We start from the raw sequence: 26995 nt of genomic DNA, 5'->3' as shown, positions 1-26995 counted from the left end.
GAAAGAGTGTTATTTTTTGCCTTTGTCTGGAAATGATCTATATTGAGCATTTTTGAGAAGCTGTATATTCTTAATAGTATGTGTGCACATATCTATTGGGCTTCCAAATTAAGCATAAACTGAACTGCTTTCCTGCTTAAACAGGAGCTGGTGGATGGAGCTTCTGGCAGAACACCAAGTTTTGTCAAAGGATGAAAATTGATACAGGCCTCTGTGTGCAAGGCCTAAAATAATTTTACTCTTCCTGAAGACACTCAAAGAGTACAAAATGCCAGATACTAAAGGCCTGAATAAGTATTTATTCTTGATGTCCTAGCCTTCCTCTGCAAATTTCCCACTTCTCTAGCTGAATAACTTGCTGGTTTGCCCTCAGTGCTCATTCTGTAATACCTAGGCAGTTTATATCTCCAAAGGATTCTTTCACTAAAGGAGTGAAATTATGTGTGAATGCAAACAAGGAACACATAAACTTTGGTTCATGCTGTAAAACTGAGAACTTGTAACATAAGCCAAAAGGCAGATCAAGAACTTCCTGTTACTTGGGGTCTGTACTGCTCTCCTATATGGGGCTGTAGGACAGGCAGACTTTCCCCTTGCCCATATCACTGAAGGGGGATACATTTGATATCTTCCTGTATAAGGGCATGGAAATTCTCGCCTAGTAACTGCTGTGGGTTATCTTGTTTTGCAAATGGGCTAAGTTTAACGTTGGTGATGTGCAAGTTAAAGTGCCTTCTCCCTGCCTTCTCTAGCAATAAATGCCATTTCTTATGCTGCAAATCTCCTGTTTCACATCCCTCTTCCATTTTGCTGTATTGTGCTTTGCTTCTGTATCTTGTTCCTGCTATTGCTTTTTAAAGAGATAACTACATTTATCCCCTTAGAGGTTAATCTATTAAAAATTATTCAAAAAAGATACATTTTCTTTTGTGTTTGAAAGAGTGTCAAAGTCCAATTCAAGCTACGTAGGTTTTCTTATGACAGGCTGTGGGAGAACATCGTCAGTTAATATTTACAAACACTTTCACTACTGTTTGTTGCAGGAATGGAAGCTTTTTAAAGTGTTCTGCTACATTTCATTTCCTTGATCTTTTTGGAATATAGGAAAAAACCCCACAAGACCAAGAAGAGACATGTAGTCTAAAGACCTTCTTCAGCTGAAATCCTTGTAATGCATAGTTCAGGCCATTTAGGTCCACCACTGGGGGTATGCACAGATTAACCTCTGGGTTTCCAGCATATGTTGTGTCTCATTCCATGTGCATCTATGTATAAATGCTATCCTGTGTGTGTACTTTGGTGTTATATATGTCATCTGTACAAAAAGCCTCACAAACACTTGAGAATATTGCTTGAGAATACTGCTTGAGAATATTTAGTCATACCAGTAACTGCCTGACATGGCTCAGTAGCTGAATTCTTTTGCTTTGCAGTTCAGTGATTTGTTTCCAAGTTTATATTCGTATGCCTAAAGCATTTAAGTGCCTTGCTGGGCTTAGATCATTGTGTATAATTATCTGGGTATTCTGAGTGCTTTTGACACACAGTTGCTTTTTTGCTTTCCTTTTTCTTTTCTTTCCTTTTTTCTGTTTTAATTTTTTAAGGGTCTTCCAAACATGGTAGTGAAATATAGTAGTTGTTATATGGCTCTCACCAGAGAAATGATGCGCTTCCTAAATTAGTAAGTTACTGCTATCTTTGAAATAGCATACATGAACAGACCTGACTGGAATTAGGATTCTGAAAAAGCCTGTTTCAAATTGTTTATGAAGGTATAGCAAGATTTCAATATGAATAATCCTTTTTGTTTTCAGATTTAGAAGGAAATGCATGTCAAAACAACCAGCTGCTGAAAATAATTCTGGCCATGCATCAGTTTATCATCTCCTCTGCAGACATGCTTCAGAAACTCGTTGATCTATATCCTTTGTAATTTTCACCTGCTTTTAAGGTAACTTGACAAGTTTGAGATGGGTAAGTAGAGGATATTTAATCTATGGGTGTATTAGTATGCCACTAATTAAATTGTATACTTGTTCTTTACAGTTTTTTGGTTGTATGGTGTGCTTTTGTTTGGTTTAGGGTTGGAGTTTTTTGTTTGTCTGGTTTAGTTTGTTATACACAGAGCAAAAGATGACACTGCAGTTCAGGCTTTAATTAGGATCAATCACCCTCTGTTGGCTGTGGAGAGAATACCTATCAGGTGTCCACCATCAAGTCGAAGAGGAAAGAACAAAACTGTATCATTTGGATATGAAAATTTTCAACAAAAATTATTTCTCTCACACACACTCAAAATTGCTGAAATAAATCATAAGCTTTTCCTTTCTATTTGTTCCCATTTTGAGTTGTCTGCCTGGATTCATATATGTGTGTTTCTGGCTCATTAGATTTTTCGCAATGTAGCTACTAGATCATATTCACAGTACTAGCCTTTCTTTGCAATTTTTAATTGTGGAATATGTTACCTGTCTTCTTATCTTTACAGAATGCTTAGTCCTAATTAGATGAGCACAGTACAGGAAGGACACCGGTCATGCTGAGAATCTCCATCCAGTTTTGGTACAATTCAATTTAATAATCCTTTCTTTCCTCAAACTCTGTGTCTTACAGGCATTTACAAGCAGCATCCTTGACAACAGAGCTTTACTGCAGCTTTGACTGTCTGTCTGTAGCAGGACTGTCCATCCTGCTGCTTCTCTAATCACAGGTGTTGGATCAAATGTGCAAAGCTGCAGCTGTGGTGTAGTGTTGCATTTAACTTAGGCTTGTGGGCTCTTGGAAAATGAAGCAAAGTCAGTGCTTGCATCTTTCTGAGATGGAACATATTCTGCAATCAGAAAAGCAGTTCAAACTTTTATCAGACTTCCATATTTTGCAAGCTTGGTTTTTAACTCTGTGTATAGCTCCTTGTAAAGACATTGAAAGTTAAAGACAATTTTGAATGGATCAAGTAGTCTGAGCTCTTGTGTTTTGCAAAACCTTGCAAATTTTCCAGTTTCACCCTTTCCCATCCCCTAAATTACATGGGTGATTTTAGGTGGTTACAAGTTCTTTGTAAGTCATCTAATTTTTTAGACATTCAGAGAAGAGCCTTTAAAGATATTTGAGAACTTACTTAGACTTCACCAGTTCTATAGTCAGCCTAATGTTAAAGGGCAGATGGCTTGGGCCCTCAGCTGTGGTAGATTTAGGCTGCAGTTAGTTTCAGTCAGAGTTTGAGTGGATCCACAAGGTATTTTCATTAAATTATGTTTTTCAGGCCTGCAAATGTATGTGTCATCTCCATTACAGAATCAAGACATGCATAATACATTTTCAAAATAGGTTTTTCGTGTCTTCAACAGATAATGCAGTACTGCTGGGTCACTGCAACAAACAGACATTGGCTACAATATCAGAACATGTTTTAAAGAGCTAATAGACTAAGAATATGGGTGTTTCTTTCAGTTGTCAGAGCAAATCAAATGAAAACTGTTGCATAGCTAGGAAGGTGAGGTTACTATGGAGAGGCATGTTACATTTTGCTCTACCATTGTCTACAACTAGTTATGTTTAACAGAAAATAGAAGATAATAGCTTTTTTTTTTTTTTAAGCTCCAATGAATTAGCTGAAAAGGATTTCTTCATAAACGCAGTGATTGATAAATTTGGTATTACTATTTCAATGATCATGAGATGTGTCAGTGTGAGTTTTATGAGAGGCATGCTGTAAAGAAACATGTGAAAAACAGAATTGCTGCACTACTTAACACTGCTCAGTACTCTGGCAACTGCATCAATGTTGCTCATGGTCATAGCTGCAATAAACTTCGGTAACAACCTTGGGGTATACTTTGTATATACTTATGTAAACCTTAATCTGATATAATATTTGCCATCAGCAGGATGATTCTTACTGCTTACAGGAAGCATCAAGCATGTTACATTTTACATCTTATGTGAATGGATGTGGTTTTCCTTAACAGTTTTCTACCTATCTTAATGCTTTAGAAAATAACTCTTCCATGCAATGTGTAAAGATATGCTATTTTGTGAGGTAAGTATATTCTTGGTAGCTATTAGTCATTTGTCTGCAGTCACCCGTGTGATATATATAAGTATGTTTTTGCACATCTGAAATTGACATTAGAAAGAGAAACAGGTGTTCAGCTTTTCAAGGTTCACTTTAGCAGCTTTACACACGAAGGTCCAACTGGCTTTGAGCAGACCTGTCTAAGTCAGTGCATGAGTTGTCGGGTCACAGTTTTGAACTGAATCTATATGAATCTGTATCTTAAACATCTGTGAAAATTGACAGTGCTCAGGGAATGATAGAAGCGTGTCTAATATTATTATATAGGTCTATTAAAAATGAGGTGGGATATTGCAGATATTTTCATACTAAGCAAAGCTCTATTGCATTTGGTAGGTAATTCTCCTCAGTAATTCTACTTAGTCACTTGCAGTGATGCTGGGACACTTTTTTTCCACCTATTAAGTATAATAAAGTTTGATACCTCAGTTTAGAGAAAACAGGAAAGAAAATATTCAGCTCTAGTAGATTGATGATACACAAAGGGGGAAATTATTAGTAACAGGAGAGTAGAATTTGTTTTCAGTTGTGATGATTGTATTACCTCAGAGCAGATTATTATTGGTTATGTCAGAATGCTTTAGTATTGTGTGAAATCTGGTAACATTTTTGCTTCCAGGCAAATTTATACATACGTGCATCCGTAAGAACGTGCAGTCCCATTTTTCCAACAAGCACAGATTTTTACATGTATAATGCTGGGTACTGGGTCTGGCTGGGATGGAGTTAACTTTCTTCATAGCAGCTGCTGTAATGCTGTGCTTTGAATCTGTGAGTGAAACACAGAAGTATTTTACCTATTGCTGAACAGTGACTGCACAGCATCAAGGCCTTTTGTTTCTCACTCTGCCCTGCCACAGTGTGGCCTTGGGGTGAGCTTGAAGCTGGGAGGGGACACAGCTGACCTGAACTGACCAAAGGAACATTCCAAGCCATACAGGGTCATACTCAGAAATAAAAACTTAGGGGGTAGTCCAGAGTTGCTGGGCATCTTGTGTGAGATGGTGCTTGCCTTTACATCTTTTTTTTTTTTTTTTTAAGCTTTTCTATTTCCTTTAGTTATTAAACTGTCTTTATCTTGGCCCATGCATTTTTCTCACTTTGCCCTTTCTGTTCTCTCCCCCATTTCGCTGCAGGGGGAGAGGAGGGAGTGAACACCTGAGTGGGTACCTATGTGCTGGCCAGGGTCAACCTGCCACAATTAGTGACAAGTCACATGCAGGAGTTGAAATATAAAATACATGACTGAAAAGATTTGAATGCCCCACAACGAAAACCGTAATTCTCTGAAAAGATTTTGTGCATGTGGGACAGAATCAGCTGTAAACTATTAAATATATTTAGTTAGTAAATTTTTGTGACTATCAAAGTGTATTTTTTTGATGTCCAGACCAAATAATTTCAAGTTTTAAGGAAGTTTATAAAACCTGAAATTTCATTAAGAATACGTCAGGATGCATAATGTCTAGATTTATTGTGAAGCAAGAAATTTTGATACCAAATTTACTGCAAGCTGTATGCGTAGCGTAGTTCTTTACAGCCTTAAGCCAGGTATCTTCTAATTTGTTTTTAGTCTTGAACTTTTGCTTTGTGATAAAATTAAGGTAGCCTGGCGAAAACATCTAAAAGCAAGATTTATCCTCCAAAGTTGTTCAAAAGTAATACAACTTGTAAACAGGAGCAGATACCTAAATTTCAGCCTAACTGATGTTAGATCAAAACGGGTTTTTTTTGTGTGTGTGTTTTAATTTTAATAGGTACTGGATTACAGAATTCTGGATTATGTTCAAAATGGACTCTAAACTATCCACAGCTATGGAGGAATTTCAAGAAGTAGTTAGAGCTAATGGTGAGGAGTTACATTGTCGTCTAATTGACACATCTCAAATGTGAGTGTCAAAGTCTCAATATACTCAGAAAACAATCTTTTGCTCTGAATTTCCTTTATTCAAATATAATGTCTCTCACAAGTTTTATGTTATGTACCCTTAGAAGAATTTATACTTCATTACAGATGAAATATACATTATGTAGTGGAACAGAATGCCTTTCAGGAATGGCTTAGGTTGAATTTAGCTGCAGTGTAGACTTTGGGCTGATTGTCCATGACAGCTAAGTTTTACTCTATCCAGGGAACTTAGAAAATTTGTAGGTGCCTAACGGTTTTGCAAGATCACGTGAAATCAATGAAAAAGCAGAATACAATTTGACTGGGTAAGAGATGAGGTAAAAAAAGTGTGTTTATATTTTAGCAACAAAGGTAAGTGAGGATATGGTTTATTACATTGTCAGACTCTTGATATAGTTTAGATGATTTTGGTTATAAAATACTTGTTGTGGCAAGAATAAGTCCTACATCTATACATCATGCAAGTTCTTTCTTGGGAAGACATCTTTCCTTGTTATATGAGAGTAAGATAGTTCTGTGGAAAGTTCAACTGACACAAGTGTCAGTTCCTACTTTGGAAATGCACAGGCTAAACAGAGCAGAATTTGGCATACATTTTGTATCTGATTATGAGGGAGGATATTTAGTTTTTCAAATTAAAATAAATTGTATTACTCTGTGGGTCAATAGCAAAAGGAGACAGTTCATACTCAGAGGCTGGTCAAGGAAATCTAAGAATTATTAAACGGAGGAGCGCTGGGTGTGTTCAGTGGAGATGAAGTTACAGACAACTATTCTGAAAATGCAGAAATTACGTAGAATCTCCTGCTGTTTAGTAAGACAGTTGTATTGTACTTAACATGCTACATCAATACAATAAAGACTAACAATAATGTTTTGTCATATAATCTCTAATGCATGAAAGGAGTTTTCTGTTTAGAAGTTCAAATAATTCACTTTTTATTGCAGTAAGGCATGAAAACAATGTTACCTCTGACTTGGGGAAAGAGAAAAATGTTGCTCTTCAGTAAATAACTTGGAGTAATTGTGTTTTGAAAGAAATTCTAGGGATTGGTCTAGAAAGCTGACACAGCGTGTAAAGGCCAACACCAGTAAGAAACGGAAAGTCTCACTTCTTTTTGATCACCTTGAGCCAGAGGAGCTGTCAGACCACCTTACCTATCTTGAATTTAAGTCTTTCAGAAGAATATCAGTAAGTTATTTTTATTTATTTATTTATTTATATTAAGCAAAGATGGGAAGGACATAGAAAATATGGCTGAGAGGTAGTATTACAAGATTAACTCTGCCATACGAGATGTTGGACAATCTGTTTCCAGACTCTTTTTTATTTTACTCATGTTGAAGGTGGCCAGTGGAACTTACTCTGAGTAAAAACCCTTCTGCAACAACCATATGAGAGAGGGAGAAGGAACCTCAGCTGTTGAACAGTTGAGGCAAGATCAGTTGGATGGAAGAGGAGCAAACCTTCTTCCAAATCCAAGATCTTCTTCCCAAGAAGCTCTTTTTGTTAGAACAAGGGATGTCATTGGGCACAGGAGCAAGCAGCGTCCTTTGACTTAAATCAGTAATCAGGCTGAAATGGAATGAAGGAAACCTGGAATATTCTCCTAGAATGCTCACCTTCTGTGGCTGTGGTGAACAGTACAGCAATTCTGAGCAGTGATTAATGGACTGCATTGAAGATGTCCACTGGACTCTGCTTGCCTTTTTTGATTGTGCATAGCAAAATAAAGACTAGAGATAAGAAAGCATTTTAGAAAATGCCATTTTTAATGTAAGGGGGGATAAACATATTTTATTATACCAGCTTTCATGTACACAAACAATTCTTAGGGATTTATCTAATTTTTCTTTCATTTGTTTTGTTTTCTCCGTAATGTTTGTAGCTGCTAAGATGCAAACTTCCCTATGCACCTTGGCTTCACTTGCATCATTGTATGCTACAACATTACCTCTATTAAAACCTGATACAGTTTACACATGGAAAAGTGAATGTTAGAGACCAAAATCTAGGAGGGTTGCAAAGCCTGTGTGATAATAAGAGTGAAAGCAAAGTGGTTTTTTCAGTGTGTTTTTTTTTCTGTTGCTGTTATTTAGCTGGTTTTGGCAGGTTTTTTTGCAGCACTACAATATGAAGCTGAACCTATACAAGAAAAGGGGCTCTCACTAGATGGTGGAAGATTTCACAGTCGTGTTTTAATGTACTTTATTTTGAGCTGACAGTACGTGACTCTGTGTTTTGTGTTAAACTCAATAAGCTGTAGAACCGAAGTCATGCACAGATTGCTGCCTGTAGGCAGTAATAATATGCAAAGCTTATATAACTTATCATTTTCAGAACCTCTGTGTAGATATAAGGTAATTAACGGGTGCAACAAGTATGGTTTTAGTTTGTGTCAGATGTGTCATGGAGTTCCAACAGCTACATACATATATACATTTTATATGCAGGGTACCTGTGTATGTTTTTTGTATAAATGAGTTTACCAAGACTTTGGGTCAGAAAATGTGTAATTAATAATTAGCTATATTAATGAAATCTTTGCAGAATCTGTTCATGATGTGCTAAGCCATAGAATCCTTTCGTTATTCTAATACGGCATCATATACCAGGAAAAAGACTGAAGATGACTGGCTGTGTTATTGGGCACTGAAATAACTATTTAAAGGTTTGGGCATTTGAAAGTCAGGAGGGAATATTTGATCACGTACACAGCGCACAGCAAAATCTTCCATGAGATACCGCCCATCTTGTAGCAAATTAAAATGCTGGGAGTGGTGTTCACAGAGTAATGACTGCAGGCATTCTGGTGCTTGGAAAGTATTTTAATTTATAGTCATAAAGTACAGGGAGGCCACAGTCTTTTGTAAGAATCTGGATTCCTGTTGAGGCTCTTAAGTTAGTCACCACAGTAACAGGCTCCTGCATTATTTAAGTACCTAAACTTCTTTACCATATCTGCCACTAACACGCTTGTTACAGCTGACCTCATTAATAAATTTGTGCACTACAGTTAATTAAAAACTTTTAAGTAACATTTTAGGGATTAATTTTTTCAGCATTTAAAAAAAAATCTTTTCCGAAGGAGATGCTGAGAACAAAACATAAAACTGATTCATAGTTGTACTGAAACTTCTATGAAGTCCATAATTATGTAGTCAGATACTGAAAAATTACCTATCTATCTATATAGAGTAGTTGCTTAAATTTCAAGATCCACCCAAACCTGGCTGGGGTTCAAAATTCAAAGAGTAATTGTAAAGTAAGTACTATGTAATCTCAGAGACAGCTGTACTTATTACTAACATTTCTTCCATTTTTAATTTAATGAGAGGAGAAATCTAGAGGTGTCTGCTGTCAGTTTTGCTTTTAAAGTGCTGATAGTTCTTACTAAACAGATGGAAAAAATTTATAAAGTTGTGAGAAGGTGAGAGAGGGAGAGTAAGAAACAAACAACAGCCTGACAATTTATGGCCTTTGCTTAAAGATCAGTGCTATTCCACATATTCCTGTGGAAAGGAATATATGCCTCCTATGGCTCTGAGTGTTTTTGGTAAGATGTTAGTATTAGTGGTCATAGTAAAGAATGGACGTAAAAATTGTGTGTCACATTTTCTGATGATCAAATTCTTCTGCATTTTTGTTAACGGATAAATCAACAGAACGGATAAAAATTGCATCAACAGAAGCAAATGATTGCTTCTCTTTAATCTTAATGGAAGAATGGCTTTTAAAAAAAAATCTGTGTCACAGGTGTCTACCAAACAATTTTAGATTGCCTTGATTAAATAAGAGAATCTCACAAGCTGTATTGAAAGTATTAAGGAATCTGTAGCCCTCATTCTTAATGGTCTTATCTCAGTTTCGTATTAATCTCATTGAACTTGCTTTTTGTATTAGTATAGCTTAATTCAGAAGTGTGCCCCAGCTACAGAATGCATAAACTGAACACTGAACTCCCTTAAACTATTACTGAGTTACTAGATTACAATTTAAATTCTGTTTAACCTTCCCTATAGAAGTCTAGACTCAATGAATCTATGAAGCCACTGAGGCTGGGAGGAAAGCCCTAGTTCTGCTCATCCTGGGGTTTATAAGAGCCAAGGCCCCTGAGATACAGGAAAAAGATGCTTTCAGTTAATTCAATTAGTCGAAGCCCCTGCTTTTGAACTTAACAAAGCTTTTACAAAGGAAAGATTTCAGTCTTACGGATATTTAAGGTATAAAATATATCTTTTATATTTAATTTGAAAAGCAGACCTCTGTCTGCACACAGATCATGAGGTATATGAAACTACATGAATTTTCATTTATGTTTCTTTTGTTTGTTTAAGTTCTCAGACTATCAGAACTACATTGTGAATAGTTGCGTGAAAGAGAACCCAACAATGGAAAGATCGATTTCTCTTTGCAATGGTATCTCTCAGTGGGTGCAGCTAATGGTTCTCAGCAGACCAACACCACAGCTTCGGGCTGAAGTGTTCATTAAGTTTATTCATGTTGCACAGGTCAGTTAAAATCTGGCATGTTTGGTGTTTATTTTGTCTTTCTCTGATACAGCCCTTTTTTTTTTGCTCTTCCTATGCTACTACTGTAGGGTGAGCTGGTAGTGTTGGCACTGGTCTCCTGCTTCATACACAGCACATGTGTATTTGTGTGTGTGTGCTGCCTTACCAAGTGCTCAGATATTACAGTGCCATGGCACCAGGTCTTTCTCATGTTCATTCTGAAGAAATTGTTTTTACTGAAAAACTGGACTTGCTTTTGAATCAGCATGTGAGATTCCCAGCTGTGGCTGTGAAGCTTTCCAGAGCATGAGCCACTTGCATGCCTTTGGCTGTAGTTAGAAGCATTCCACCAGAAACACCTTTCTGGATAAAAGCAGAGCTACGGTCATATTCGTATTCTTTGCGTAGTAATGCGAAGTTGTATGGTTGGCATACAACTGCACTCATAACCAGGATAATAGGCAGTGTTTCCTAGTTGTGGTAGACTGTGGGAAGAGGGGGAACTACTGAGGGGGTACTTTGAAGACTTACTGTATCTGAAAATCTAATATTTGATTTAGTAACAGTAGAATAAGTTCGTGTTACACCCAGTAAAATCACAACTCATTACCAAAATACATGAAGTCAAGTGTCACAAGACTTGTAAGACTTCAGAGCAATACCAAAGAGGAAATTAAAATTTGGGTGTGCACGCTGAACAACCTGAACCTTTAAATTATAAATGCTGATTTTTTTTTTTTATGTCACCATAGAAGCTCCACCAGCTGCAGAATTTCAACACATTAATGGCAGTGATAGGAGGCCTCTGTCACAGCTCCATTTCCAGGCTCAAGGAAACAAGCTCATGTGTTCCTCATGATGTAATTAAGGTTAGTATTGCTTCTCTAAGTTTTACAAATAAGGTAACCTTTAACTTTTTTTTCACTGCACACACTAAAAGCAACCTTACTTCATTGGATGAGATGGAAAGGCAGAACAAAAATTCTTTGGTTTTGAAGGGTTTTTATTTGTCATTTCATCTCTACATCACCAGTTACTCCTACACTTTTTGCAACCCCAAGACTTTCTTCAAGACTTGTATACATTCTCTAAGGTTTTTTGTTTAATGTCAGATGTGATGAGCTGCATTTTCATTTACATGCAGTAGTACAGAATAATATTCAAGCATGAAAACAGAGAATTGGATCCTGGAACGTTTGAAAACAAAACTATTGTCATCCGTAGCAACACTGACCATCCTGAGTCTGTAAAATCTAGTACAGAGCTCTGCACTTTGAGTGAAAGGACTGGTTTTGTTCATCTGATCTTTCCCTATGACAGGTTTTATTTAATTCAGACTTTAACAAGTTTAGCCCTAATGCACACATAGTATGGTTGAATGTTAGAAATCTATTTTATTTTCCAGTTAAATTCTTGTGAAATTCACATGAAAGCTATTAAATGGGTAAGAAGGCATATTTTTTAGCAATGCTTCTTAAGAAGCCTTCATGTGGCTTCTTAGGAGACTTCTTAAGAGAATAAGATACTTTATTCTTTTTGGGGCCTGAAATATTTCGTAAAGGTATCTCATGAGCCTGTTTTGATCACAGTATGATCAGCTTAAATGAACAATGCATACCTGACCTTCCACTGGAAATGCTTACAGCTCTCAGAATCTATAAAATCAGTTAGAAAGCTTATTTCAGAAACGTGTTGTTTTTCAAATTTTGTCATTTTAAGGACTGCATGTGTGTACATCATTTGAATAACTTTTTGTATCAAGAAATCATATACTGGTGCTAATAGAAAGCAGGTAAAAAAAGGCTGGTAATTAGTGACTTGAAAACACACTTTGAGGTTTAACTACATCAAACAGTTTGTAAAGGTTACAAATCGAGAACTTTGACAGGAACTTCCCAGAGAAAACATTGGTCCATTGATTTTGCAGTGTTATGAGTCAACTTTGTACCTGTATAATTTTAAACAAGGGAAGATATTTATCCTGGTAGACTGAAGATTATTGTGGCCTTTATAAAAAACCCAAGATATTGTTTCTAATTCATTTCCATGGAAAAAGTTTTCTTAAAAAACAGATATGAGACCTTGAACCATAGTATGACTTCTGATCACACTGCAGTGGGATCACGGCACAGTACAGGGTTTCTCTGCCAGGACCTCTCCAGCAGTTCCAGTTGGTGACCTGGAAGTCAGATAATGCATTCCACATTTTAGGGTGAAGATGACTGCGTTTATGAATGTCAGAGAGCTTGTGCTGTGCTTACACATTGACTGCATACAGATCCCTCTGATTTGAGAGAATCCTATCTCCTTCTTTTCATTTGACTAAATGGGGAGTGTAAGGAGACCAGCATTACAGATTAGACTACAGATTAACTATCTGTAGTTGCATATTAGTATGTGATTTATGGGTGTAGGAAATCTAGAATACCTAGATTTCATTTGAAGTTTTATAATCTTTTTCAAGAGCCATTGTGAGTAAATTCCTTAACAATAACATGGGAAGTTCTTGTGCTGTATGACAAAAACAGAAACAGTAACTAGCATTGATTTTTTTGTTTTCTTTTTATTTTTAGGTGTTTAATGAAATGACAGAATTGCTTTCGTCTTACAGAAATTATGATAGTTACCGACGTGCCTATAATGAGTGCAGTAACTTTAAGATCCCAATCCTTGGGGTCCACCTGAAAGACTTGATATCCCTTTATGAGGGCATGCCAGACTACTTGGAAGACAAAAAAATTAATGTATACAAACTATATTCTCTGTATAACCACATAGATGAGCTGATACAACTCCAGGAAATGCCACTTCCCCTGGAGGCTAATATGGACCTTGTTCACCTGCTTACAGTAAGTCTGTGAGATAAGATAAATACATCCAATTAAAAATTTCATTTACCTATCAAACAACTAAATAGAGAATTCCATTAATTAATTAATTATGAATTCATAAGAGTGTAAGATTTCTTTTAATCTAAGGGGAAATGTACAGGAATAGAAGAGAAAAAATTGGTGACACTGATTTATCTGGCAGCAAGGGTAGAGGTGCCAGTTCAGCAGTATGCTTCCAATTATTTCTACAAGGGAAGGAAATGTTTATTTCTGCTTCACTATAGTAGCATGCACTCTCTGTACTTTCAATAAGGAGGATTCCTTGTGTTAAAAACAAAATCACACAGAAGTTCAGTCCCTCAAGATACTGCATTTCTAGCCAAGTTTCTTCTGGTGCTAAAGAAACTGTCTGACATAAACATTAGTCAAATGTAGTCAAATTAGTCAAATATGACTCTCCCAGTCATATCCAGTCAGTGCCATGCTACTAAAAAAATTGATACTACCTGGGACTTCGTTAAAACAATAATTATTTTAGCTTCTCCTAGTAAGTTAAGCTACTCCCTTCTATTAGAATACTACATCTTCCTTTCTTGTTTCTCAGTTTTGTTTGGCCCTAACAAGTATCTCATCTTGGAAAAACTAGTTAGCCTGCTTCCACTTTCTGGTGATAAGCCCTGTTTCAGTAAAAAACTAAGAGATAAAAATGCTTATGTGCCTGAGGTTATTTGTTCTCTCTGGGAGCACTCTTGTGTGAAATAAAGCACAGAGGCCCATGGCCTGAAATAAAGCTGTATGAAGTGGTGAACTTCTTACTTCTTCCTGCTATTTGTTCTAAATTATTCTAAGTATTTCTTTCTTCTAAATAATGTTTTATAAAAATGGCTATTACAACTGTGTAGAACTTTGTCCATAATTTCATGCAGCAATATATGACAGGACATAAATGAGAAGAAACATTTTATTTCAATGCAAGAGCTTCTGAACTCCCAGTAATGTTACAGTTTTCCAGATAATGGCAATAACAGTCTGGAATGTAGAATTGGACACATTTCAAATCACTGTGAACACCTGTGCAGCTCAAGGTCATTTTTTTCTAGGTGTAATTGAAATAAAAAAATAATGCACCAAAAAATATGAATGCATTCCAGCAACAAGTTTATAAAGTAGTAGTGGTGACTGTTCTGGGATTAAACTAATGTGTTTGTTTTCAGCTGTCCCTTGATCTTTACTACACAGAAGATGAAATTTATGAACTTTCATATGCACGAGAGCCACGAAGTCACCGAGCTGCTGTAAGGGCCTTTACAGATTCTTTACAAAAGGAGGGGTTTTATGAGTGATTTTAATTTAAAAAGAAGAATTTTTTTTAAAGAAAGTTTTATCTCTTGCATTAAATTTATTATTTTATTTTATTGTATGTGAAATTGAAAACATTGTAGCTTTGTGGACTGAGGTAAATCTATTAAAGCACAAATTGTTTGGTTGGTGATGAAGCCTAAGTTAGAATATGTGGCAGAGTTGACACCATATCAGGTTTTATAATATGAACACAAAGACAAATGAAGTTGTTGCATAGAGACATGACATCAGTCTCAATCTTGGTAGTTGATACTATTTTTTTCAAATGGAGAATTCTTACATGATTCAAATGATGAAACCCATGAGTGTCATGTGGTAGTTTTGTTCCTGTTTTATAAATATGGAAAAGATGGTGATTTTACAGGGTTGTCAGCAAACTGTGACAGTTCAAGGCATGACTGCTGTTTTGAACAGTTCAAGGAAGAGCTTAAGCACCATGTAATTATCAAAAGAACGATCTCGGGTCCTAGAGGTCATTTCTGCAGTCCTGTGCCACAGAGTCCACTGTCACAAATGGAAGAAGTGTAATCTTTCCATGTGGTACTAATGAAGTTCCTTTCAATTTATTTCAGCCTATGACACCTTCCAAACCACCAGTAGTTGCAGACTGGGCCTCAGGAGTGGCCCCAAAACCTGATCCAAAAACCATCAGCAAACATGTTCAGAGGATGGTAGATGTAAGTAAGGTTGGCCAGTGTACTTTACATCATTGTAAATCTTTGTAGTCTTAATCTCAAGGTATGAGAGAATACAGGGATGGGACTTCTGTCCTCACGATCAGATATTTTTGCTTACCTGTATATAGCAGCAGCAGCCGTGAGGCATGGATGGAAATTCCTTCAGTGGCTGAAGAGCCAGTAGGAAGTGTGAATGCTGGTTTGTGTACTTCCAGAGTCACTCTTTCAAGGAGCCAGGGAGTCCATTTCTACCAGGGACTCCCAACGTCATGCAGTCTGACAGGAGGCCTCTCAGTGGCTTTGTTACAAGCAGCCGTTGCTTTTTCTCTTTCTTTTGAGTCCCCTGCTTTATGGGAAACTACTAGTTAAGGTGATTGATTCCAAAACTGGTGGGGGTAGAGAGGTAGTTTGTCTTTGCTTGCCTGCTTCATCTCTTCTTTCTAAGCACTTCTAATATTGTGAGGCATCCTTTGATACACGCTGTTTTGGAATATATTTCTAAATTTGATCTAGGTGTGCTCCTTGCCTTGTGGCCAGAGACAAACAGTAATGCATTCTGCAAGTGGAAACAGGTGTCTGCCCTGAAAATTCTGTCATATTACTGATTTTCTCATTACACTGACCTGATAAAATAAGCTAGGCAGTTACACTGATTTGGCTGCAGAAACCATCATTGAGAACACTAATTGAGAGCATTAGTTCAAGTTGTACATGTGAGTCTGGGCAGAATGTTCTTAAAGCAGAAGTAAAAAACAGCTGTCATTGTGTTGTGAAACTTTTAGTCCAGCCTGTGTGGACTTTGTCTCAAACCAGTACACTATGTTTTGCTGCAAATCAAGAAATCATAATGCTTTTTTAGTCTCAAGCAAAAAAACCAATTAGACTGTTGCACTGTTTAATAAACACTGGGAGAAGATGGGAGAGGAAATCCATAACTATTACTAATGTGGAGGCTTTCTAAAGTGGTAATTCAGACCATCCTCATTATAAACTATTCTGCTATTACCTCGCGCAGTCTGTCTTCAAAAATTACGACCATGATCAGGATGGATACATTTCCCAGGAAGAATTTGAAAAGATTGCTGCCAGCTTTCCATTTTCATTTTGTGTAATGGCTAAGGACTGGTGAGTACCTGCTTATCAACTTTGCAGCATATGTTTTGGGAGGGATTTAGGGGTTTTTGTGTTTAAATTGTATTTTATCATTAGGGTGGTAAAAGCGTCCTTTTCAGGCACAGACAGAAGTGAAAATGTAACTGACAAAAGCATCTTCTAAATGTGTTGTGAATGACATGGGCTTACAGCAATGGTGACCAAGCTGATTTAGAAGGAAAAACAGACAATTGAAAAAGAAGTATTTTTCAAATTATAGTCAGTATTTACTGCTAAAGAATTTTCCTGTGATAAAGCTGTCCCTTAAAGAATTGGCAAATGAATACTTTGATAAAATCAGGAACATTTTCATAATATATTAGAGCATGGAAAAATACAACAGTGATTATTCAGAGGTTTACTATGAAGTAGTTTTGAGGTTGCATTGCATTTGCAGATATTTCATTTATCCTGACAGTTTGCAGTTTAAATGTGTAGATAAGCTTCTGTGTATTTTGGAAACAATTGGCAAGATTACTGAGATCACTTTAGTTTTTTGCACATGAAACTATCGCTATTATATAATGCAAGAAAAATATGTTTCATTCTCCTTATGCATTTAACAAAATATATGTCTCACAAACAACTTTTCTTGTTTATTTCCAGGGAAGGTCTGATTAGCAGGGATGAAATAACAGCTTACTTTATGAGAGCTAGCTCAATCTATTCCAAATTAGGACTTGGCTTTGCTCACAACTTCCAAGAGACCACTTACTTAAGGCCCACTTTCTGCGACAACTGTGCTGGATTTGTAAGCTTACTTTTTAGCAAATTATGTTAACATCCTTTGGAATTATGCCTTTTTTATCTCATAATTGCCTTATGTCATATACAGAAAAGGATCTATATAAAACATCAGTGAAGTTATATAGAACACCAGGCTTCTGCCTCTGTAGCCTTCTAAGGTATCCTTTACTCCCCTCTTGGCAGGGCCAGTATGTTTAAACATGGTTCATACCTTGTGGAGTTTGGCTGTGTCACCAAAAACAGTCTCAGGCAAGACTTCCAAATCCAGAGACTTCCACTCCACAGGGCTGATAGAACTCATGTCCTGATACAGACATGACATGCCACTGCCTATGGCACGGAAGATTTTGTAAAATTGTCCTACTAATCTTCATTCAGCTGAGATCATACAAGGCTGCTGAGGCAGAATTCTCCATCTACTCCAGCTCCACAACTCCTCGAGGGGCTGTCAGACCTGCTGATGTATTCAGTAGACTAGCTCAAGATACTTTGTATGTCATTGATGAACACATGTAAAATATTCTGTTTACCTTATGCTAAAGAGGTAAAAAGTTCCATTTTGACCTTATGATTAGAAGTGTAGGAGAACAAGATATTCTGCAAGTGCTCAGATCTTAGAAAAGAGTGGAGCTTTTAGTGTTTGTTGTTTTTTTTTTAACCTGGAGGTATCAAACATGCAGAGAAATATATTAATACATAGGCTTTCTGTTTGTTTGAATTTCAGCTATGGGGAGTCATTAAACAAGGATACAGATGCAAAGGTAAAGTACTTTATACTTTGTTAATTTTAATCCATAATTGATAGTGAATGGCAAAAACCCGTGATCATCATGAGATCCATTGCTACAGAGATCCATCTATGGACCCATTTAATCTGACCTCCCAGGGAGGAGAAAACTGATTCAGGAATAGTATGACAGGCAGAAGAAATGCAGAGATGAAGGAACTTGTAACTGACAGCTCTAATGCTTTGCAAGACATTACTGAATTCAGAGGGTTTGGGAACAGACCCTTGGACACAAACAGCACCACTCTGTGAATATTGTGCAGCACATTCCCAACATCTGTTTCGCAGTTTTCTTCCTGCTGGTATCAGCTTTCTCTGCAGCCCCTACAGTCACTGTTGTGACTGAATGTTGCCATTTTGTACTTTCATAATGAAAAGGAGTTTTAGCCATACATAGCAAAGGGATGTCATTCTACAGATGTGTGTTGTTACAGGTAGTCGTGTAGAGAACACCAAAGAAGGCTTCTTGCTTCCCAGGAAGGCACAGTGTGAGAGCTACCTTAGATGCTACACCAGAGCCACTGAATCATGTAAACGTTGTTTTGTTTACAGACTGTGGAATGAACTGTCACAAGCAATGCAAAGACCTGGTTGTGATAGAGTGCAAGAGAAGACCCAAAACTGCAGTTGCAGACAGCAGCCCAACATCTGCCCTTGCTTCAAGCCTCTGCCCAGTAGGAGTCAAAGAACAATTCCATGGTGAGAAAAGATCACATTAAAAATACCAAAATATGTAGATAATCTTTCCTTTGCTCCTTTTTCTTTTAAAGCTGAGTTGTACAGCATCTTTTTAAGTCTTGTTAGTTAACTGCAGTGTTTTATCAACATAGAAACTAGAACCAGGTGTATTTTAGCTTGTATCAAGTAACACCATTCTTGCTCTAGACTGAGTAAGGATGGCCTCCCTTTCTGGGAGATCTCGTCACACTACACAATGTATGGTGCACAAATGCCACCAAAAAATGAGTAAATCTTCTGCCAGACTCTCATGAGAACTATATGCCATGAGATGAAAGAGCTGACAGGAGTTTCCTTAACTCTCTCACCTTGTGAGGAGCAAGTCTTGCTTTTTTAGCAAGTTGTAACATTGACTACTGCACTGTTACAATTCTGACTCAAATTTCAATGTGGAGTTTATAAAGTCAGTTTTCCTACATATCTGTCTGCTAGGAAAACCAACAGCTAATTGTCCTTATATTTTCCACTTCAGTAGCAGAATCTGTAACTCCTCCCCATCTGTCCATCTTTCACAGAATCGGAAAAGAAAAATGTACAGCTCTCTGTTCTTTTCTCCTTCTATCAAACAAGCTGTATACAATTTTCTTACTGTGTATTACTGTGTAGGCTTCCAAAGAAGGAATGTTGTCCTTGAAAAACACCAGGCTACTTCTGGTTTTGATTTTGATGTTCCAACTCTCTGAATATTCACTTTCTTTGAATTTCTTTCCTGCTTTTTGCCTGTATTTCATATGTTCTTCAAATCTGCTTCCTGCCACTTTGATTATCAGTCTTTTGTGTTGTATTTAACACTCATACTGCTGGGTTCCACCTTAGGCTTCCTGTTAGCACTTACACAGAGCTCAGTGCAGCCCATTTCTCTTGATACTGACTATGTGCATGTCGCGGGTTCGGTTTGTAACCGGGCAGAAACACCAATTTAGTGTAGTGGTTTGGTCCAAAATACTCATTACTGTTTATCTGCTGTGAGATAAGAATTAGGAGAAACGCAAAGCAGGCACCAAACTTGAAAGAATATAAAGAAGTTTATTAACAGACCTAAAAGAAGGAAAAAAAATTATACCACCTTCAGAACTCTCCTCCTCCCCCCACCTTCCTCCCTTCTTCCACTGACAATGTTCAAAGACAACCCTTAAGATGTTCAGTCCGTTTACCACTTCCATAATAACCTTGTTCAGTCCATTTAGAAAGAGAAGTCTCTTCTTGCTCATGCTATGAAAACATTATCACAACGAGACAGCCGCCCACTTCCAAATATTGTTCAGTCCATTTAGGAAGAGGAGTCTCTCTGCCTGCATGTGAGTCCCTTCCCCCGACTTGCAGCTTTTCCCGCAACTGCTTTCGAGGGTCCACTCTTGAAGTTTTTTGGGGTACAATTTTAAGGTTGAGCCGTTCAGAAACAAAACAGAGGCCCTTCTCCTTCCCTGGGAGCAAAGGGTCTTCATCATCTTCATCTTTAGGACTATCTCTGGGAGCATCTCTAGGGACTGAGGTTTTTTCCTTTCCCATTTGGAGCAAAAGTCCTCATCTGGTTCATCTCTCCCTGTCCAAACTTCTCATGAAATTACAGCTGCGTCAGCATCTGCCTATCTCAGCGCAGGTGCTTTTGCTCACGAGTTGAACACTCTACCCCCATATCTTCATGGAATTACAACGGGATACTCTGATATATCATAGCTTCACAACAGAATTTCAGCTTTAAGCATCTCCTCTCTCTCTTCCCTCAGGTTTTTCAGCTCTTCACAGCAATAAAAAGGGTTAATCTCACCTCGGCCTTGCAGCTTTGCAGCTGGAATGTTGAATTTTCTTATCGCAGTGGAGATGGGGGGAGCCAAGCCGCTCCGGCTGCCCACGGCAAGGCAGTGGGGGGGGTTCCATGGCTGGAACAGGTCCATGGCTTCAGGATGGCCGTGGCCCGGCCCGGCCTGGCCCAAGCAGGGCCTGGCCGGGCCCGCTGGCCCCCACACGGGCCCCGCAGCCACCTGTCCCAGCAGCGGAAATGAGAGAGAGCTTGGAGGGGGAGTTTGCCTATTCTTAAATGTGGATCACAGAGGTGATCACAACTTTAAGTGGCTTAGAGAATTGTCCATATTCAAACTGGCCAGCTGATAGGTTCTATCAGTTCCCAGAGGAAACTGTAAGCACCCCTTAGCAAGGACGTCCCTTCCGGGACTATGCTTGCTAACCTATGACAGTGCATCTCTGTGACTGTGTCTGAAATGGCTGCAGCACTACGTCATAACCACCTCTTACCCATAATAAAGGTTTTCTCTAGCTGACCTTGGTGCCACACCTGTTTTCTTCTTACTGATCCATATTTATGTTACTGAGACAGGGCAAAGAGTTGTTTCAAGACACAACCTTGAGAAACTTCTAATGACACCTATTTTGGTGAGCAATGAATGTAAAAGTCAGGAAGGAATACATGTTTTCTTTATTAAAATCATGTTTAATTACCATGCCTCCTTTTTCTCCTTTTCTGGGAGAAGATCTTGCCTCAACTTACCGTATCTATTTTAAAGGACAAGAAGAAGGATCATTCACCTTTCCTAATGGAGAAGTAGTGGAGCACAGTGAAGACAGCAAGGACCGAACCATTATGCTCATGGGTTCCTCAGCTCAGAAGATCTCAGTGAGACTGAAACCAGCTGTGATTCATAAAAGTACACAGACTGATCCTGTACTGCTGGCTGGTGATGTATCTCGTAAGCGGAGAGAGAAGAAAGAACACAGGATGCCAGAAAATCCTTATCTCCAGGCAGCTCCAGCATCCACATTTCCAAGCCCAATTCTAGGCCGCAGAAAGGCATTTGTTAAATGGGAAAACAAGGACTCCAGCCAGAAAATAAAGGAGGAGCATCACAGCTGTAAACCCTCATACCAGGAACTTGAGCAGGTACATACATGATGGAACAAATTCTGTTTTACACAACAGTATGGTCAAGTGGTTGATGTGTGAGGGCGTGGCTGGGTGGGAAGGTGTCACTTTACTCCAGTGTACTTAGTTGCCAATTTAATTGCAATTAAACGATCCATGAAGTCTTAGCCACTTCAACTTCCAGCAATGCTTCATTTCAATTATAAATTTTAGTGCTAGTATGGGCTTTGAAGCCATTGTTATGATCACACTGATCCCCTGTCAGTCCTAGAATGTGAACATAATCCACTCAGGACAGAATGTTACTCCATAAAATGAGGAACATAGTTCTGAATTTCCTCCTGATTTTGGTGGCCTCCCCTCCCATAAGTGACAGACTATATGGGGTTGGGAGGGTAGGGAGCTCTGCTTTTGTTCAACTGACAAGTGCAAGCACCACCACGAAATTTTGCTATGAACAGAGATGGTGCTTCTTGCTAGATTTCACCTGCATCAGCCCAGTTGTGTCTCACCTTACTCTAAAGTGTTCTGACAAAATAGCTATTCATGAGACTGCATCACCTCAAACATGGCCCAAATTCAGGTTTGTAGAAACACCTTTCCAGACAGATTAAAGAGACTATTACAATATCAACAGTGGAGCTAATGGATGGATCCAGCTATAATTATGAGGAACAAAGACTTATTTTCATACTTTTTACTCAATATTTACCACTATTCTTTGATGAACCAACATGAAACTGATGCCTTAGGTTTTACCAGACCACAGTCTGATCTTTGAATGATGACTATCACTTTCAAAATATCCCTTGCTGCTGATAAAGTGAACTCATGTTTTATGAAAGATGAATGGTTCATTAAGACAGAGATAAGACAATCTTCCAGTAACCACTTCCCTTTCAATCAACAGTATATTCAATGCAACAAGGATGTGAAGCATGGATGTAACTTGTAAAAATGCATTCTTTAAAATGCCCCATTCATGTGAGTCCCATAATTTACACTTGCCCTTGCTCCCTCATCAGATTCTGACCTCAGTTACTAAACAGCAGATGATGTTATAAATTAATGGCTTAGCTTCTGGTATATCAATTTCTGCAGCAGTAGAGTGGTAAAGTGTGACCTGTGTTGTTTCCCCAGACTACTGTTGTTGTGAAAGGTGCAGTGGAGGGTGGATAAATGCAGGTTGTGGACATGACTCAGATACCAGCTGCTGGAAAGTTGTGAGAGTATACACAAAGGGTAGAGCAGTGACTGTGGAAATGTTCACAGAAGTTACTGGTTCTAATAAGAGCTACACCAATTTATGTTTATGGCAGTCAAGCTAAATTTACAACCAGACAGTCCTCAAATAATTGCAGAATAAAATACAATTCTCTGTTTGTTTGTTTGTTTATTTGTTTAGGAAAGGAATATTCTAAAGGCAGACAATGAAGGTTTAAAGATCCAACTGGAACAGGCACATAAAACAATTGAATCTCTCACAATCCAGAAAAGAAACCATGTAGTTGACAGTCTACGACACAGAGACTGCTCCTAGCAGATGAGGAAAATCTCCTATGGAAGAATGTAAGACTGAAAGAGGGGCTGTGATAAAGCTGCTTTACCAAGTGAACTGGAGAGAGAATCTGAAGGATGTTACGCAGAAATGTTCTCTTAACACATTTCCCTTTTAAACATGCACTCCCAAATGTATAAAATCATTCCTTTGACCTTGTAAGGTAACTTAGCATTATCTGTGCAATGAAAATAGTATCTTCTGGGTTTGCTTTTAAAAGGAGTGAGAGTGTTGCTGAAGTCTCTGTTCATGTTGAAGACCATATTGATTCCCCAGTGACTTCCTTGGCTGCCAGCAGCACACCTTACTGCACAAGTGTTCTGACAAAGTCGCTATTCGTAAGACTGTGTCACCTCAAACTTGGCCCAAACTCAGTTTTGCAGAAACAAATGTTTGATAACTCTTGAGTAAGTAAAACTGTAGGAATACTAAATTAAGAAAAACAGTTCCTTCTTGGAGCTGAAACCAATTAAAACCATGAAGTGAACTGTCACGTTTAATTCCAAAAATTAACCAGAATATTAAAATAAGTAGTTAAGCTGATGATATTTGATTGATCCTTACACTTTTAAGATAAACTGACAATTTTTTAAAACATCTTTCAGAGCTTTAGAAGTTCTGCTGCTTGAATGCTTACCTATATTAAGGTAACAGAGGTGAGACTATAGAGACTTGACATTGAATACTGCTTCCATTTTTGTGCTCCATGCCATGACTTGGAACATGTATTCTACTTAGTTGGTTTAAGGGGTAACTTGTTGTCCCCATACAGTAAATATGGGACAAGGTTAATCATAATTCTCTCACATCAAAGTAGATAACACTGTTGAGTAGAACCTTTAGAGCCACATTATGAGGGAACCTGTACAGCAATCCCTGTGCAAAGCTACTTATTTCAGAGCTCCTAACAAGGCTTCTCCATTTTCTCTCTCCTAGATTTCACATGCACTTTACGTAAAGAGTCAAGATGAGTGTGCTCCTATGTCTGTAAATTTTGTATAGTAAAAGGTGTGAAGGAGGTAACTTAAAGACACAAAGTGTACATATTGTTAAGAGACAATAAAACAGTCTTTCAAGTTACTGATAAATCTACTTGTCAGAATAGCCGATTTGAAAACTGCATTTGCATTCCAAGAGAATCTGTACACTTAAGAGTTGTACAAAACTTTCTTGTATTTATCAGGTATTTGTCATCACATATACAAACATCAGAAACAACCACTTAATGCTCAACGCTTCTAAGTTACCAGGTCCATTATAGATTGAAATTTAGTCAATGACAATACCATCTGTGCTTTGTGTTCAAAGTGGCATAAATATACATTTTACAGTCACTATCAGGTATATGAATGCTTTATTTGTAAAGTTAATTTGAAACTACTTGCCAGTTTAGTGATTCTAAATTCTTGTTTTGAAATTGGGTTGTGCTTGCAACTCCATATCTAAGTAAAAATAAATGGAGGGAAAGAGTAGTAGTAGTAGATTTTCTGTTACATTACTGTAAATAACTGAAATGCATAGGAAAAACCCAGCACCTCTGAAGACTGCACAGCTTTTTTTAACTCATACACTAAACCTGAATTATTAACAAGTAACATGGAACTGCACTTTGATCAGTGAAGCAATCAGAATGGCTGTCAGGTCATGTCTGCAAACTTGGTTTGCCCATTTTCTGTGAGCTTCTTGATTTTGTCCTCTATTCAGGGAACTACAGCAAGGCATATTTCTAATAGGCATTTAGCGAGTAAAAGTCTGTTTCTACAACTGTTAAACAAGATAAAAGTTGAATATATTTTCACTTATTTAAAAAATACCCCAAAGGAGCAGCTGACTCATAAATCTTGTTGTACAGCCAAGGTAACTGCTCACTGGTGGTCTAAACTCTGGATTCTAATACAATTTGTGGGTATACATATAATTCATCTGTGATGGAGTGTGGAGATCATGAACAAAACCTCAGTTAAAAGGAAAATTTCCTAACATCAGCTGGCCAAAAGGCTACTGCGTAACTAGGTTAAGTACTTAATACTCAAAATTGAGTTATGACCACAGATTTGTACAGTCCTAAGTGTTTCTGTGTGATGTCTGCTTGTTCAATCTGAAAGACTTAAAAGGGATCTGTTTGCAGGAGTGTCTTACAGAACGAGTGTGCAGTGCTTCATGTGTGCTGAAAACTTCCTGCTTCAAAGAGGTCAGCTGATACCTGGGTAACTTCAGAGCTCTCTAAGTAACCTCCAGGTTCTCTGTTTGCTGAAAGCCACTAACAGTTATTCCCTCCACCTCACCCCCCTTTTTTTTTTTAAGTGCTGTTAGTCCCTTCTTTTCTTTTGGGACTTTCTTTTCCTGAAAGACTAACATGAAAGACTTAACAGCAGAACCTGATTACAGGGAAACTGTTAAAACTGACAAAAGAATCATTTGCCCCTGCGTTAATCTTCAAGCTGCTTTATGTTAGGAAAAAAAACCACAATTAAAAGTGCTGTTTAAAAGTCATGTTATCAAACAATGATACTGAAATTTATCTTGTCGTGGCTTAAGTTAAATGGAAACACTCACCTTTTCCTTCTCTAGGTTCAGCTGTACTTACAAGAAGACAGAAAGAAAAAGAGCCATCCCCTGTTTATTTTTTAAGTGTTAATTCTGATTGTTTAAAGATAAAAGTAAATAGATTGAGTAATATCATAATTAAAAAGGCAGGGCTACTGTTCATATTCAGGTTAAATACAACTGCTTTTAGATTAGCTTATATATGTTTTTGTTCTAGTAGCATGTTATTTTGTTGTAACTGATCTCTATGGCAACTTGAAAAAGTTCTAATGCTGTCTGAGAAGACTGAAAAAGTGTACAGATTGTAAAGATTTTATATAAATTGTAAGATTTTGGTTTAGTATTTATAATAGAAAAATATTAAAATTGCATTTTATGCCTCTGATTTTGTATCTCAGAGAAATCTGTACCATCTATATTCATCTTCCTTTACTGGCATCTGAGACCGTTAACCTAGTACTAATCTCTAGGCCTGCTTCACCTTCTCTGAGCCTTGGAACAATGCCTGGGAAAACTTAGGAAGCTAGGTATTTGCAGATTATTTGTTTGGTATTTTAGTGGTTGACACAGTACAGACATTGTTTTGCTACTCACTATTCCAAGTATTACAAAGCACCAGTCTTTACTATCATAGTCTCTCACTTTTGTTAAGAATGCTACGTTAGAAAAGATTCCACAGCACAATAGCCAAGTTCAAGCAAGGCTTCTGCTGCCTCTGCTAATGCTGCCTATTGCACAGGCAGCACTGTAGCACCCTGAACACTTGCTATTCTTCTTCACCTTATAGTAAACGTCAAAATACCATATCCTAAATTTGTTTTTATATGGGGAAATGGACATTTATTCAGTTATCTACAATCATGAGGGAAGACAAGAGGTGAAACTCCTCTTTATATGGCAAATCTGCTCTACAGTCTTACACAAAACAAGTTGTGGTTCTCTTTGTAATTACAGAAAGTAATAAAAAGAAAACTTGAGCAGTAATTGGAATATATTTCCTTAGTTTACATAAACACAAAAGCAGTGATCATATAGATCACTGTTTAATTTTTTTTTACTAAGATAAAATGTAACTGAGATTGCTTAGTAATCCCAAACAAACTCCTTAGACAAAATCCCAGACTTGTGACATATCTTGGCTGTTAAAATTTTCCTCTAGAATTATCTACAGCTTTCTCCATTTTAGTCAAAATATATGTTATTTTCATTACCATAAAAAGTA

At 37.6% G+C, this 26995-nt stretch overlaps 1 protein-coding gene across 4 annotated transcripts in view; it reads left to right on the top strand.

The window, feature by feature from the left end:
- Nucleotides 1–26158, top strand: part of RASGRP1 (RAS guanyl releasing protein 1) — a 40528-nt gene extending 14370 nt beyond the window's left edge. Inside the window, exons 3-17 of one of the 4 annotated variants that reach the window (XM_039552152.1) lie at nucleotides 1815–1920; nucleotides 3977–4039; nucleotides 5833–5964; nucleotides 7023–7176; nucleotides 10323–10496; nucleotides 11249–11365; nucleotides 13070–13345; nucleotides 14542–14622; nucleotides 15262–15366; nucleotides 16382–16491; nucleotides 17125–17269; nucleotides 17990–18026; nucleotides 18605–18751; nucleotides 21313–21686; nucleotides 23074–26158. In XM_039552152.1, the coding sequence (XP_039408086.1) occupies nucleotides 1815–1920; nucleotides 3977–4039; nucleotides 5833–5964; nucleotides 7023–7176; nucleotides 10323–10496; nucleotides 11249–11365; nucleotides 13070–13345; nucleotides 14542–14622; nucleotides 15262–15366; nucleotides 16382–16491; nucleotides 17125–17269; nucleotides 17990–18026; nucleotides 18605–18751; nucleotides 21313–21686; nucleotides 23074–23208 (2156 nt within the window). In that variant the 3' untranslated portion in view covers nucleotides 23209–26158. The other 3 variants (XM_039552153.1, XM_039552155.1, XM_010391487.4) reach the window with 3 other exon arrangements.
- The last annotated feature ends 837 nt before the right edge of the window (nucleotides 26159–26995 follow it).

This window comes from Corvus cornix, chromosome 5 (genome assembly GCF_000738735.6).
Source record: "Corvus cornix cornix isolate S_Up_H32 chromosome 5, ASM73873v5, whole genome shotgun sequence".
NCBI lineage: Eukaryota > Metazoa > Chordata > Aves > Passeriformes > Corvidae > Corvus > Corvus cornix.
Note: the sequence above shows the minus strand (reverse complement) of the source record. Positions and strands in the feature narration are given on the sequence as shown.